At 33.8% G+C, this 17,618-nt stretch overlaps 1 protein-coding gene across 3 annotated transcripts in view; it reads right to left on the bottom strand.

Annotated features, from left to right (window-relative positions):
* The window catches only part of dpp (decapentaplegic), a 337,917-nt gene that overhangs the window by 9,760 nt on the left and 310,539 nt on the right, over positions 1-17,618 (bottom strand). For all 3 annotated transcript variants that reach the window (XM_067768139.1, XM_067768140.1, XM_067768141.1), the window contains one exon: positions 5,840-7,432. In XM_067768139.1, the coding sequence (XP_067624240.1) occupies positions 5,840-7,418 (1,579 nt within the window). In that variant the 5' untranslated portion in view covers positions 7,419-7,432. The remainder of the gene's footprint in view (positions 1-5,839; positions 7,433-17,618) is intronic.

Below are 17,618 nucleotides of genomic sequence, written 5' to 3'. Positions count from 1 at the left end.
ACGTAAAAACACATAATAAAATTTAAACAAGTAAGGACGGGACTGTATTCGGCTGTGCCGAAGGCTTCATATCTTTCATGAATGGGGCTGAACAATAATCTTATCCCATTCGTAATCTCCAAATAATGCGCTGTATAAGATAAGAAATATATAGTGAACAGATGTACATATCTACATGATTTTAAGATAAATATAAAAAATGGCAAAAAACCCCCTTATCTGAACGATCGGTTGTATGGGATATATATTATATATAGCTCCGATCGAAATGATTTTTACAGGAAATCTTCTATGATATATTAGAATATATATTACCAAGTTTCACGTTTTTATATTGGAAACTAAGGGAGAAATGGCCAAAAATCTTTCTATCTGAACGATCGGTTATATGGGATATATATTATATATAGCTCCGATCAAAGTGATTTTTTCAGGAAATTTTCTATGATATATTAGAATAAATATCACCAAGTTTAACGTTTTTATGTTGGAAATTAAGGGAGAAATGGCTAAAAATCTTTCTATCTGAACGATCGGTTGTATGGGATATATATTATATATAGCTCCGATCAAAGTGATTTTTTCAGGAAACTTTCTATGATATATTAGAATAAATATCACCAAGTTTAACGTTTTTATATTGGAAACTAAGGGAGAAATGGCCAAAAATCTTTCTATCTGAACGATCGGTTATATGGGATATATATTATATATAGCTCCGATCAAAGTGATTTTTTCAGGAAATTTTCTATGATATATTAGAATAAATATCACAAAGTTTAACGTTTTTATGTTGGAAATTAAGGGAGAAATGGCTAAAAATCTTTCTATCTGAACGATCGGTTGTATGGGATATATATTATATATAGCTCCGATCAAAGTGATTTTTTCAGAAAATCTTCTATGATATATTAGAATAAATATTACCAAGTCTAACGTTTTTATATTGGAAATTAAGGGAGAAATGGGTAAAAACCTTTCTATCTGAACGATCGGTTGTATGGGATATATATTATATATAGCTCCGATCAAAGTGATTTTTGCTGGAAATTTTCTATGATATATTAGAATAAATATCACCAAGTTTAACGTTTTTATATTGGAAATTAAGGGAGAAATGGCTAAAAATCTTTTTATCTGAACGATCGGTTGTATGGGATATATATTATATATAGCTCCGATCAAAGTGATTTTTTCAGGAAATCTTCTATGATATATTAGAATAATTATATATTTTGCTGGCTCAATGTTAAATAAAACACATATGGTTTCATATTTCAACAACACAAAGATCCTACAACAAGTGCAACAATACAGCAAGCGCTTCACTCTCGAGATGTTGCATATTATAAATACTCAAACTATAGACGATTAAACTATAAAACGGACTCCGATCATCATTCCGCTCACTTATACAAACATTTACTGACAAACAGACAGTACACAATTCCACGTCACGCAGTGCAGACGTGTAAATAAAATGTATGTAAACAGTATTTTTGTTTTAATGTTGATTTTTATTATTTGTTAAAATTTAAATATATTTGTTAAAAATGTGATTTTAATTATAATTTAAATGTTTTATGTTTGTCAACAGTCTGCCCTGAAGACGGTTACCGGTGTGTAACCGAAATATATTGGTGATAAACAAAACCATATGTGTTTTATTTAACATTGACCTAAAGCCGGCAAAATAAATAATTGTTTAAATCAAAAAGGACGCTAAATACATTAATATATATTAGAATAAATATCACCAAGATTAACGTTTTTATATTGAAAATTAAGGGAGAAATGGCTAAAAATCTTTCTATCTGAACGATCGGTTGTATGGGATATATATTATATATAACTCCGATCAAAGTGATTTTTTCATGAAATCTTCTGTGATATATTAAAATATATATCACCGAATTTCACGTTTATACTTTCTAAATTAAGGGCGAAATGGCCAAAAATCTTTCTATCTGAACGATCGGTTGTATGGGATATAACTATATATAGTTCCGATCAAAGTGATTTTTTCATGAAATCTTCTGTGATATATTAAAATATATATCACCGAATTTCACGTTTATACTTTCTAAATTAAGGGCGAAATGGCCAAAAATCTTTCTATCTGAACGATCGGTTGTATGGGATATAACTATATATAGTTCCGATCAAAGTGATTTTTTCAGGATATCTTCTATGATATATTAGAATATATATCACCAAGTTTCACGTTTATACTTTCAAAATTGCGGTAGGAATGACCAAAATCGTCTTATCTGAACGATCGGTTGTATGGGAGATATATGTTATAGTGGTCCGATCCTACCGGATCCGACAAATATCTAATATAATACAAAAATACATCCTTGTGCCAAATTTCATGGAGATATCTCAAAATTTGAGGGACTAGTTTGCGTTCAAACAGACAGACGGACGAAGGGACAGACGGATATGACTATATCAACTCAGTTCGTCGCCCTGATCAATTCGGTATACTTAATGGTGAGTCTATCTTCTATATTTCTCAACGTTACAAACATCGGACCAAAGTTAATATACCATTTCATGTGCATGAAAGGTATAAAAAAACTGGAAAATATGTAAATAATTTCAAAATATACTGTTTACATTTAAAGGGACGCTGTTTTGAATTGGTAAAGTGCTTAATTAAGCTTTAACTAGGTTTGCTTAAACTTCAGTCCAATTTTAACTCCTGTTAAACTACAGAGCATTTTTTCAGTCACAATTTAAAGCCATCTTTGGGATAGGCTGTTTTGTACGGCAACATAGTTTTTTTTATTATCTAGATAATTTGTTGATACGGCAACTGCTGGATTTTATTTACCCCAAAAACATGGCAAATTATTTCTCCGCACTTAGAGAAAAATATTTTTAACTCTGGAGCCTATATGCAACATCTTTTTCTAATTATTCTTAAGCCTTATATTTCTCAAGTTGATATCCAACAACATTCTCCAATCACTATCCACACTTTGAGAAAGTTTGTAAAATTTATAATTCTCGAGTTGATCTCCAAGGTAATTCTCAAACTACTATCCAACCTTTGATAGATTTTGAGAAATGTATAGTTCTCAAATGAATCTTCAGCACATTTATGCAGTTGATATCCTACACGGGAGGTGGAGTTGACAAAAAAAATCTTTCCCGAGGTACTGCCAAAGTAAACACCGGTTTATTTTGAGAAATAGTACCTCTTTGTTTGCAGTAATGAAGCTATATAAACTAGAAATAAATTTCGTGAAAATTCTGTAAAAATGGTATCTTACATTTGAGGCCATTTAGAGAACTATCTTTTTTTCAAAGTAAGTAACAGCATTTTTTGCTTTTAAAAATTCCCTTACTTGCTGAGAACGCTATGATTTTCAAGTTGGGTCAAATGTTAACATGAGCTTCAATGGTACTCATGCCCAAATGCTTGTTGGGTATATTCGACGTCATTGCGATGGAATGCAAGAAACTGATAGGTTAACTAGAATTTAACACTGTCAGATCTAATAAAATTATAAGGGACTGTGAGCACCCTAATTGATTTTAAAAATATTTGGTTATTCGATATATTATGGTTGGTTGGTTGCTGTGCTGCCCGGCTATGGAGCCGGGCCCAAGTAGCGCTGTAGGCGCCATTTTGATACACTTTCTCCTGGAACCAATTGTATGTTGGCTGATGTACCCTGCGTATTGCTTTACTCAAACCACTTGGTTAAAACAATAAAACTACTGATGTCATTGATGCGGCAGTTTGACACCGCCCTTAAGTCGATATATTATACATATTTCTAATTTCAATTAATTGTTTTGTGAAATTAGTCACCTGTTTTGATGAAAGGTACCGCCGTTGGGAAAAGCGCTGGGGGCGGCGTCAAGGGAAAATGTGAATGTTTGCGGAAATCATGGTCGAAAAAATTTCTAAAATTCAGATCTTATCAACTTTCCAGAACAGAAACGTTCTTTACGAAGTAGGTGATCCTTACCCAGGACATCTCAATGTAAACTTCACCACATCTTTTATTCGTATGAGGATTAGTTAAGGGGGTGCTCGTATAACCTTTGAATACTCCTAAAATACTCCTCAAATCGTAATTAAGGAGTATGCCAGTGCTTTGTAACTTATCATCACTCATTTAACTAAAACTAAATTTTCAACTCAAAAACGTAAAAGTTGTATGAAATGTCTGCGTTTTGCTACGAAAGGTATTTTTTGGATTGCTCCAGAATGACACAATTTTTTGTCTTTAACTTCGCATAAAGATTATTCTGTAGGTTTTAGAAAGTGGAGTTAAAGTGAGGGGTGCACTTATTGCGTTCTGATTTGGAAATCCTCATATTCCCCATACATGAGATTTTCCGAAAAAGAGGGGTTTCGTCATTTATTATTCGTTTTAACAGCTAAAAGCTTGAACTTTCTTAGGTTTTTTACATATAAGTCATAAATTGTTGTCTGAAAATATTGCTAAGATCAGTCGTATATGTAATATATATTATATACAACAGATTGCTCCGCTTTTATAAATTTTTGAAAATTCAATACATTATTGTTCAGCTCCATTCATGAAAGGTATGAGGTTGTTGTTATGTTAACAGTGCTTCGCCCCATTCAATGGGCATTACAATGCACATATTGTCAACAAAGTCCTCTAACGGGAGTCCAACGAAACTGACAGTTTTAACAAGGGTGGACCATAGGGAATTTGGTGTTAGTGGGGTAGGTTCCACATTACAATTGAAAAGATGGTTGGTGTCATCAGGGGAAACAACGCATGCAGGGCATACATAACGTATGTCGGAAAAGGTATGAGGTCTTCGGCACAACCGAAAACAGTCCCGTTTTTTTTTTTTTTTTTTTAATTTGCGTTCCTCGTATTTATGCCTTGTGAAGAATATTCAATTTTTTGTAAAAGAAAATGGATATTGCTATCACGCGATTTCTAAGTGTAAAAGAGCATAGATTCATACGGCTCTTCAATAAGATTTTTAAGAAAAAGATATTGAAATTATAAAGAAATTGTGAAAATGGTTTAAACATTTCTATTCTGGTTATGCTATAACTATGAAAGTTATATAAAATTAGACAAACGCGTGTCATTCCAATTAGTGTTGAAGTGATTTGAATTAGTTGAACTAAGGCCACTTGGAGCATGTTCTAGCGTAGTTCAAAGAGAGTCTCGCCGAAATGCTACCAAAAAAGTTCAGATTATAATTGGGATGTAACATACAAAGAAAACCTGGTTTCGGCACACTTGTGAAGTGATCGTTTGTTCGATATTTAAAAAAAAAAAAACTATTAAAAATTCATAAAAATATGTGTGAACTAAAATTATAACCAGGGGGTAGATTCAGTAACTGTGAGTTTTAAAATGTACACTTTTTCTAAATATAATTTGCATGAAAGAAAAATGTACATTTCAAAACTCACACTTACTGAATAATATGGCCCCAGGATAATGTGAACCAAAAAAAAAAAAATAATTGTAAAACAATTCTGCCTCACCTGTTTTATGAGCGGAATATTCTAGCACATATTAGAATCCTCATGTGAGAACAACAGCAGAAAATATAATTGAGTCTAACGATATTTTGAATGGGTTATGAAATAAATCTTAGCTATTTCTATATTCACTATAATATTCATAAAAAGTAGATGAGGCTACGAACTGATCTTTGAAGAACTCTAATACCTACACACACTCATACTGGATACGTATGCGGAAATCTTGGAAAGCACCATTTCTTATTGGCATACAAATAATATCACTAATAACATATTTTGTTCTCAAACTAAACTATTTAACCAACTGAAATAATATAACATTTTTTTTTAACTCACCTATATGTGTAAAACTTCGCACCGTATTCGCTGATTTGCTAAGTATACTTGGTCTTGGTGTTGCAGCAGCCATAACTGTGTCCAATTCATGACCCATTATTTGTGCGTACAGTTGTTTCATAGCTTCGGGTATTATAATTTTGGAACGATCAATTTTTGGTGGCCTTTTCATATTGAATAACGACAATAAGCTATTTTCAATTTGGACTAGAGTCGATGGATCGGGTTTTAATTTTTCACCGATTATCTCTTTATTGCTATATGTGGCGGGTTCATTTTCATCACTATGATCTACTACTTCATCATCATCATCGCTATCTTCGCCATCGAGCGTCGATGCGTATGTGGAGTCAGATTTTCTACTGCTGCTGCTATCTAGCATTGATGATTCTTGCGCTAATCTCTCAGCAGCTTCTAGATGTGTCAAACTATTTTTTGTAGATGATGCTGCTTGTTCTGCTGCAGCTGCTTGTGTAGTTGTTGCGATCGCTAAGCGTTCGTTATTTTTTGGAGCTGATGTTTCTAACGCTAAACTTTGTGATGTCGTTGTAGATGTTGCATTATCTAAGCGTTGTTTTGCCGTCGCTGAAAGCTCTTTTGTCGCTTCTTTATGCTGAGGAGTATGTTGATGATGTTGTTGCTGCTGCATTCTTTGCTGTTGAGTACGCTGTTCAAGTTGTTGCTGATGTTGATGCTTTCGTTGGTGCTTATGATGCCTTTGTCGTTTGCTGATTTGCTTGCGTATTTCAATTGTATTATCATTAATAGCCATTTTGTTATAATTTTCGTTAGCGTTTCTATCTTCTCTTCCTATATAACTATTCACTATACTAACTTCTTCTATCTCACTAGGTTTTTTTGTTTTTTCTAGGTTTATGTTTTTGTTGTTTGTATTTGCTAAACGTTGCACTTTGTTTCTTTGTTGTTCTTGTGTCCGCACAATATTATTTTTATTTGTTACTTTTGTTGCTACAATTTCTAGTGTATTTGTTTCACTTTTCTTGCTCACTTCGTTGAAGTTTTCAATCTTGTTTTTAGTTTGTTTACAACTTTTAGTGGCTTGTCTCACTTCACTTGCTCTCTCACTTTTATTTATTTTATTATCCTTTGCACTAATTTTAATAAGATTATTATTGTTGTGGTTGTTGTTATAAGTATCACTATCACTGCTGCTATTGCGGAAGATCGCACCGATCGATGTGGTCTTGTTGGCTGACTTTGTTGAACGTGCTTTATTAGCACTTGTAGTTGTTTTTGTCACTGATAACGATGTTATATCAATAATTGGACTTAACTCAGTTACAGTTGTTTTAATTTTTTTAGTTCTTCTACTTTCTGTTATTGTCTCCAATTGTTTTTGTTTATTAATGGTTTTACTCGTTTCGCGACTATTTACGTCGTCGTTTGTCTCAACAACACCTTCTTCGTCGTTCCAATCAAAACGCGCTTGCTTTTGTTGCTGTATTGTTGGCGATGATATAGCTTGAATGAATCTCGAAGTTATATCCTCGGTGCTAGCAACTTGAACGATCGGTTTAAAAGTCGCCAGCACTGCGAGGAGTAGAAGCCATGCGCGCATGGTCGCTTGCAACTCTGAAACGATATAAAACCATGGAAATTGCTCAGCTTTGTTTTTTGTATTGAAAGATTTAACGATATATATTTCTTTAAATTATATAGTATGCGTTTTGTTTGAAATATTGTGCACGTTACGAGCCACGAACACGCCAACTAAAGTGTTGAGTGCCAAATGGCAAGCGCTTGGCATACGCTTACTAAGTATATACACGAAATTCTGAAATTGAAGAAACCAACCAGCTGATGGGTGAGAGAATTCGTTGAGCAGATGAGTGGAAATTACGTGTACGCAACGAAGCAAGTGCAGTTAAATGCTGAGTTTGAAAGTGGGTTTGCTGTAGTAGTAGTAGTAGTAATGGTGAGGCGAAATGCTCTCAATTGTATGGTGAATAACAGTAATGTAGTTGAGTTGAAAACATCGAATGAGTATGAGTACATGCTCTTGAGTGGACTTGAAAATAAATATTTAGTTCGTGGTCTTGCTACGCGTTAGAAACGTACCACTAGCTATACGCGCCACTCAACTCTGCACCAAGTGATGCTTTGCTACTCACATTCAACTCAATACTAAAAATAGTGGAATACTCATTTTCTATAAAACTAAAATGAAACTACTAATTTTTACTTCAATTTATTTAATTATGTATATTATTTTATTCAAAAAGTACACTCAATCTTAGCTGATACTCATTGTTTTGATTGCACACTCTTTTACCTCAACTTTTACACACTATCTCACATAAACTCAACCCCTCACGCCATCTTTCTCTCACTCTCACTCATTACACAGCTTCTTTAGCTACTTTTGCTTTGTAGTAGTAACTATCTTACTTCAGAGCAAATACCAACAAATTAAAACGCACTTCAACTGCAATATTACCTGCTGCCGTTGGTTTTGCTGCCATTGCACTTGCGCAGCTGCGTATTTACCCACACAAATTCATTTATACAAGTGCTGCAATAGCATGTATGAATGTCAGAATTTTAAAAGGAGCCATATGAAGTAGACTTTGTGTGTTATTTGCTTTGTATGTATTTAGGCATAATTTGCAGAATGATTTCGCTTGCAGGCATAAATATCCTTTTCTTGAATTTTATTTTTTTAATACAGGTATGAATTCAAATATGTACATACAAAGTTACACACACAAAAATATGTACGTACATAGTGTGTTTCGTATTTAAGTAGTGTGATGAGTATGAGTTGATAAATTTTTAGGGCGTAAGTGCTATAACTACGTTTGTTTAGCACATTTTATTTGAGTTATTTTGGGGAATTTCCATATTTCAATACTTATTAAATAAAAAAAATTTATAATATCTACGTTCAATATGCGGTGCAGGCAATGGCCTGGCATTCATTCATTCCTTTTTTTTGCATGGACTGTCCATCCTAACAGCAAAACCGAAGCAAAAGCAGCAATCTGTGCATTAGGATACATTTTCAGACGGTAAAAATAAATTTTAATATTTGTATTGAATAGAAGATAGCGGTAATCACTCCCTTGAGATCACCAAAACTAAAAATGTGGGTAAATTAAAATATTAACAAGTAATGACGGAACTGTCTTCGGCTGTGCCGAAGACTTCACACCTTTCATGTATGGGGCTGAACAGTAATCTTACCCCATTCGTAATCTCCAAATAATGCGCTGTATAAGATAAGAAATATACAGTGAACAGATGTACATACCTAAACGATTTTAAGATTAATATAAAAAAATGGCAAAAAAACCGCCTTATCTGAACGATCGGTTGTATGGGATATATATTATATATAGCTCCGACGAAATGATTTTTTCATGAAATCTTCAATGACATATTAGAATAAATATCACCAACTTTAACGTTTTTATATTGGAAATTAAGGGAGAAATTGCCAAAACTCGTTCTATCTGAAGGATAGGTTGTATGGGATATATACTATATGTAGCTCCGATCAAAGTGATTTTTTTAGAAAATCTTCTGTCATATATTAAAATATATATCACCGAATTTCACGTTTATACTTTCCAAATTAAGGGAGAAATTGCCAAAAATCTATCTATCTGAACGATCAGTTGTATGGGATATAACTATATATAGCTCCGATGGAAGTGATTTTTTCAGGAAATACAGGATATGATATATTAGAATATATTTAACCGAGTTTCACGTTTATGCTTTCCAAATTGCGGCAGGAATGACCAAAATCGTCTTATCTGAACGATCGGTTGTATGGGAGATATATGTTATAGAGGTCCGATCTTACCAGATCCGACAAATGTCTACTATAATACAAAAATACATCCATGTGCCAAATTTCGTTGACATATCTCAAAATTTGAGGGACTAGTTTGCGTTCAAACAGACAGACGGACGGACAGACGGACATGGCTATATCAACTCAGTTCGTCACCCTGATCAATTCGGTATAGTATACTTAATGGTGAGTATATCTTCTATATTTCTCAACGTTACATACATCGGACCAAAGTTAATATACAATTTTATGTTCATGAAAAGTATAAAAATGGGTTCGGCAAGCGGGTATATCATAAAATATGAATCTTCAGACTGAAGCATTGAACTTCAGTTCATATGGACGGCTGTGGGGAATATTACCCTAACTCAGATGCCAGTTCAAAAACGCCATATCTGAGAATTCGGTTGAAGAACGTCATATTTATCCCAGCATTTTTTTAAAAAACGGCTCAGCTATTGTGAAAATGTATTGACTTTAATTAATTGAATTTAACTAAGGCTCGGAAGTGTTCGAGAGAAAAGTTCTTTGAAAGATTTATGGACCTCTACGCGTTGGCGATGGCGAGTACCGAAGAAGATTTAATGATGAGCTGTACGAGCTATACGCAGACATCAACATAGTCCAGCGAATTAAAACGCAGCGGCTGCGCTGACTAGGCCATGTTATGCGAATGAAAGATGATGCTCCGGCCAAGAAAGTGTTTCTATCGGAACCCGCCTATGGAAGCAGAGGTAGAGGTTGGCCCCCACTCCGTTGGAAGGACCAGGTGGAAAACGAAATAAACTCCCTTGGTGTGACCAATTGGCGCCGGTTGGCGGAGCGAAGGAGCGACTAGCGCGCCTTGTTGGACGGTCATAACCATTTAGACGGTTAAGCGCCAATTAAGTAAGTAAGTAAGTAATTAAGATAGGGCGTTTTGAAAGCCAATTTCGAAATAGGGTATTGATCTAATGTTTTCTGAGGAAGTGCGTTTTCGAAACGGCAGCCGAGATAGAGCAAGCTGACTCTATTTTAGGTAGCACGAAGCAAATTGGAAGAGAAGCTCGACCTTAAATCTCTTCGGAGGTAATTCTGGCTGATTGTTTTTTTTTTTAAATTTTTTAAATAATGAAACGTGGTGGTGTTTTTCGAAATTCAATTTTTCGAAGTTTCGAAGTTTTCTCAAACAAGTTAAACTTTTCTTCATAGCTCGTGACAGCGTCTGCAGATGTTGCTCATTTTTGGAACACATGTTAGTAATCCCGTTTTCTTGTTCCCCAACATAAATATATTACCCTGAATATTTCACAAATTCCTTCTAGTTACTTCAAATAAACATGGGCCCTACTAAACTTCAGGTTACAATTCTGAACAAGTGTTTTTATAAAAAAATGTTAATTTCGTGATGCATGTTTCCTATTCCCTAATCCCGTACCCCAACATCTCTGTACTACTATTTCGAAATCTTGAAGTGCGTTTTAAATCATGGGTCTCACAAAATTTGAAGTAACTGCTCTTTCACATACACAATGAGAGCACAGCTGTGCTGTGGAATTCAGACTTCTGTTCTTAATGATAGGATTGGGGGGAGTGTAAAAAGTTTCGTTTAAAGTTTGTCTTGAACGCCAAAAACATTTCCTTTATTTCGATTCCTTTCCCCGATTGTTTTCCCTCTCCACCAACCATAAATGTGACTTTCAAGCCTAGGTTCAAATTACTAGAATTCCCAGAGTTCAACTCGATTCACAGCAAAAAGTTCGAGATAAAACCATTAAGCAATTTGATCATAAACACAATATCAAACGTTTTTCTACGAGTGGGACAGGTGGGTAGAAATTTCAGACGATCAGTACAGAGGAATTGATTATATTAGGAACCCCATTGAAAATATGTCTATGAATCAAGGTGGTTTCTCGCGTACGGTCGTACAAGAACAATTTCATTATTACACGAAATAATCGTCCAAAAATCTTTATTGCCGTAGAGCAAGGAAACCCCCATTTATCGGCACTTTTGAATAGTAAAAACTATGAAGTAAAATATATAGAATTAAGTGTATGGCATGAAAGAAATTGGTTTAATGTTCTTAGATTTTAATCAACATCAACCAAGTGAAATATCTTATTAGGAATCAAACAGCGCATCTTTTGAAAAATACACCAACAAGGTATGATACGTGTTTAAGAACACAACTTTATATACATATATGTCTGTATATGTATATGCAGTAGGGCGGGTCGATTTAAAAATCGCTCATTGCTCTGTGAAAATCGTATTCTAGGGATCAAAATAAGAAGCTTTGCCGAAGGAACCATACCTCTAAAACGAATTCTGATGTCCCCCCTTTGGGTCGAACTTTTGGGTAGGGGCAATTTCAATTCTACCTGCTGTGTCTTGTGGTGGCTTAAAAAAAACAACACAAGCAATTTTACGATCTGCAATTGTGTCGCAGTGATACCTTCATTTTTTAAAACGGTTGAATAAAAACGCACACAACTATGTTTACGACATGCAAATGCATCACAGTGATGCATTGGTTTTAAAAGGGGGTTGTAAAAAAGCTAATTTCTAATAATTTTTTTTAATTTCTTTTCTATTACTAAGTGAAATTCATTTTTTCATTTACATATGTTCTGACTAAATAAATTTCTAAAGAGAAAAATAAACTCCAAAAAGAAAAAACATAGGCATTTCAAAGTGGGATTTTTCATGATTTGCTCCTACGACCCAAAGGGGGGGGGGGGGGGGGGAGGGGGACATCAAAATTCGTTTTAGAGGTATGGTTCCTTCGGCAAAGTTTCTTATTTTGATCCCTAGAATATGATTTTCACAGAGCAATGGGCGATTGTTTTGCCTCCCCACAAATCGACCCGGCCTAATATGCAGTAATATATGAATGAAAACTATGCGGATATGCAGTGAAAATATTGATCTTGGCTTGAAAACCATAGCGACGTTTCATAACAAATTACTTTTAATGTAGGTTTGTGCATTGAGAAGAAAATAATTCTCATAAAATATATTAATGCATTTAAAATTTATGTCCATTTGTATGTGTGTTCTACATTTATTTCTACACAACAACAAAATATGGGCTTGTTTAGGAAAGAAATAACAAAAAATTAAGAACTCATACCGTAACTTAGTTTTTAAGCACCTCAATTTTCGTAGATTAAAATCTTATCTTATTAACTATGCAGAGGAAATCGAAGTAGAGAAGTAATTTTGTAATAGTAAGCAAAAAAGACGAAAAAAAAATGTCTAAAATATTTCTTTAGCACACGCCACAGGGGGTAATTGCGTTAAATTCGTTACCGCGATGAGGTATAAGCCCATGCTATTCATCCGAGATCTTCTCGAGCTGATAAGGAAATTTTTAATATTTTTAAATATTTTTTTTTTTTACAAGTTTGTATCTGTTCGTGTTATCTGCTATAGAGAAGTTAGCCGCTACCTCTAAGCATAGAAATATTACAGCACAGCAAATCAAGAGAGGGTCTAAACTAAGATGACAAACAGTCAACGTAAGGCGTTAGGCGTAAGACGTAAGTCGCAATATCAAACAAATATTTTGATGCCCTTAAGTTAACTCTATCGGTTGTAGATGTTAGGCTGACAACAACTTGATACATACATACATATATGACTGTGCTAAACATGTGTTATGGCCGAAATGATTCTGATTAAAAACTAAGCAATTATGCAAAGAAAAACAAAACTGCGTAAATCCTAAAACGCATCGAGGAAAAGTTGAAATCCTGCGATGACTTGAAGTTAAAATCATATTTCAGAACCTGCTGGCACTGAATTATTGGAAAGAAGGCTCCACCAGTAGTCTTACATAATCACATGCTACAAAAACTTCTTGTTTAGAATATTTCGAATAACTTATGTGACTATTTCAGCTTATCACATGTATGTAACCAATATTGAAACCGTCTTTTTTCAAGACGAGTGGTGAATTACCTTCCCGCGATTTGATTTTTTACATTCTATAACTTACAAATTCTCTATTTGAAATGTTATGTCAAACATTTATACTACAAGTTTTGTTCGAAATAATCAAGCGTGGCAAGTCTTCATGCGAGAGAAGAAATTGGGAATGAGCTGCAACTGAAAGTTTGAGAATCAGCTTCGTAGACTAATTCAAAACTATAAATTAAATAAATTAAAAAAATAAAATTTGGTGAAAGTGCGTTTAATAAAACAAAATAACAAAGTGTATAATATTAAATGTGTGCCAGCATATTTGATGTACGCCTAATTGAAGTTCGGTTAGTAAGTAGATACTTACATATGTAAGTATGTACTTTTTTGTTAGATTTTTGTTTCAAATTCAAAGAAAATGGAAATATTTTATATCAAATGTGCGTACACAAATATATGTAAATATAATTATAATATAACAATATTGTGAAAATTTTTGAAGAAAAAGTTGAAATAAAGTTCTTGAAACCGACGCCAAAGTGGTTTAACAAACATTGCAGTGACGTTGTTTTCGCTAGAGCATGTACTAACGCGTGTATGTAGCAATCATGCGTATTTATGTATTCACATATTTACGTATATATGTATATGACAACATACTTTCGTACAAAGCTGTCGATGGTAATTCGGAACAAGTCTTGTTTATTTGAATTCAGATATACATTATTATTATTTTAGTTAATGTTACTAAATACAGCAATAAAATTATTAGAAATAAAATGTACTTATATGTAATTTATACAAAAAAAAAAAACCTAAGTTTAAGTATATATTTATCCGGCTTTTATTTTTTCCACAGTTATTAATGTCATATGAACAGAAAATTCTGTTGATATAAAAGTTTACGCTATTAATTTAGAAAAAACAAATATCTCTGTCATTTCTACGGCTTTCGCTGTTAGTCTGATCTTAACATAAAATCTGTTAATCTAACAGTTTGCACTGGTAATTTCAAAAGGACAGAAATCCCTTTCATATTAACAGTTTTGATTGGTATTTTTAGAGCGACAGTAATAATTGTTAATTTAACAAAGCTATGGGTAAAATATAATGAAACAACTTTTTTGTTTATTTGACTACTAAAACGGTCAATTACGAATCAACGATTTGGGCGCAGTTGATTCAACATCTTGTTGCGATGGATAAAAATTTACAGAAATTTCAGTTGATTTTACCAGTCTTTTTCTTTAAGTGTATGTATGTAACCAATATTGAAGTCGCCTTTTTTTCAAGACAAGTTTTATACTTTTTTCGATTGGTTGAAATAAAAAGATAAAAATAAAAAATTGAATGACACATTAACAGAGCGTTGCGACTTGTATATAGATACCCCAGCGGGTTAGGGGGCTTAGAATATACCCGCGGTAGTTATGCATGTCGTAAGAGGCGACGAAAATACCAAATTATTTCAAGTGGTTGTGTAGCGCAATCCTCCAAATGTGCATTTGGTCATACCAAATCTTTCCCGAGATGGTCGGGCTAGTACCTTAATGGTGCTTGTTACCGGAACGTACGGGATCTGCATCCGGCAAAGGACCATCAACGTCGATAACACTCCCCAAGGCCTTCGGGAAGTGTCCGTATCGCTACAACAACAACAACAACTTGTACATATAATCATTGCGAATTGTAACTGACCTGTGTAAGGTACGTAATCTCCAAATGAAAATAGAAGCACAGTTGGATTCGTAAACCATTCTCTCATTAGACTATTTCCCTACAAATGAGTAATTTCGGAGCCCTCAATGATTAGAAGTCATAAAAATAACAAGAAACTGATGTTTTTGAAGCATTCCAAAATATAACTGGTTACGAAAAATGTATGAGTTCCAAAAATATAACAAGCAAGAAAAAGCGGGTTCAACAAAAAGTAGACGGGTCCAGAAAGGTAGTAGGCACAAAAAAAAGGAACAGGTTCCAAAAATGTAGCAGGTTTATAAACGAAATGGTTGCAAGAAAGTAACTGGTTCAAAAGAAATAATGTGTTTCAAAAAAGTGACCGGCTTAAAATAAGTTTTGGGTTCTAAAAAAGTAGCCGCTCCCGGTAAGCTATTAGGTTCGAACCAAACCATTCTGAAAATTGTGTGCACAACACTTGAATGATGGCACAGCATCCTGGCCCAAACGTTCGGCGGTCCTCATTAAACCGCGATATATTCCAAATTTATTGCCCCAAGTTGTTTAATCTCTCATCAGTTATCCATATCCTGCATTTATTTTCGAAAAAAAGGATTGTACATATGTACATTAAATTAAATTTTCATGACAATAAAGAAAATCATGGAGTACCAAATCGTATACGTGCAGACAAAATTCAGAAAAGTGTATCTTTACAAGCATATAATCATTGACACAACATCCATAATGCATGCATGCATAACACTTTTTCAACTCGGGTACCAATGAATGGTTCATACCTTTTCACCAATACATCACGCATACGTTTTGTTTGAATAAATATGTTTTCAATAAAAAAATATTCCTCTTACATACTTTTTTATGCATTTAGCATACACTCAGAGAAAACCGCCGTTCTGAAATCTAGCACCACCGGACTCAATTCAAGCTTTTCATGTTCATACTTTTTGGTTCTTGAAAAACGTACGCCCAGTTCTTAAAACAACAACTTTGTGCTTGAACTGACACCATTTTCTTGAAGAAAGAACAGCTGGTCTTAAAATATTGTAATTCATTTATTGAAATTCCGCTTATTCCAAACCTTCTGCTAACGTTCGAATCGCTAAACTGTTGAATAAATAACTCCAATATTCAATAGTGCAAAATGGTCTTTATTAGACTACTTTGAAAGTACTTCACAATAACACCTATACTTCACAACTAATTGCGTCCTGAAATCAAACTGCTTACTGACTACTCAACTTGTGCTGCTTTTATACTCTCTGTTGCCTTGTACGCACATTTCTCCAAATATCTAGATGTTTCTCCTTCTAGAATCTACTACTTGGTTACCAGCTATATACATGTGTATTTGTAGTTTATAGCCTCTCGCATAGCCATATGCATGTGTATATGTGCGTACTACTGCGACTGATGATTACATGTATTTGCGAGTATCTCTTCGTTGCCTTGTACGTACATATGTGTGTAAATGATGATGATTTGTTTACCTACCAAGAGTGGCACCTTGCTTTATTGCTGTTGTGCCTTTATTTAATAACCGCTTAGTGATGTGAGTATCACTTAGTGATACTAATATTCGTAACAATATTAAATGTTCTTTTATGTTCATAAAGAAAAAGAAGTAAGGACGGGACTCTCTTCGGCTGTGCCGAAGACTTCATACCTTTCATGAAGGGGGCTGAACAATAATCTTATCCCGTTCGTAATCTACAAATAATCGGATGTATAAGATAAGAAATATACAGTGAACAGATGTACATACCTAAACGATTTTTAAGACAAATATAAAATAAAAAATGGCAAAAAACCCCCTTACCTGAACGATCGGTTGTATGGGATATATATTATATATAGCTCCGATCGAAATGATTTTTACAGGAAATCTGCTATGATATATTAGAATATATATCACCAAGTTTCACGTTTTTATATTGGAAACTAAGGGAGAAATGGCCAAAAATCTTTCAATCTGAACGATCGGTTGTATGGGATAGGTATATACTATATACATATAGCTCCGATCAAAGTGATTTTTTCAGGAAATTTTCTATGATATATTAGAATAAATACCACCATGTTTAACGTTTTTGTATTGGAAATTAAGGGAGAAATGGCTAAAAATCTTTCTATCTGAACGATCGGTTGTATGGGATATATATTATATATAGCTCCGATCAAAATGATTTTTTCATGAAATCTTCTATGATATATTAGAATATCACCAAGTTTAACGTTTTTATATTGGAAATTAAGGGAGAAATTACCAAAAATCGTTCTATCTGAAAGATCGGTTGTATGGGATATATACTATATATAGCTCCGATCAAAGGATTTTCTCAGAAAATCTTC

This window comes from Eurosta solidaginis, chromosome 2 (genome assembly GCF_040869045.1).
Source record: "Eurosta solidaginis isolate ZX-2024a chromosome 2, ASM4086904v1, whole genome shotgun sequence".
NCBI classification, from domain to species: Eukaryota; Metazoa; Arthropoda; class Insecta; order Diptera; family Tephritidae; genus Eurosta; species Eurosta solidaginis.
This window is presented reverse-complemented; position numbering and strand designations above follow the sequence as displayed.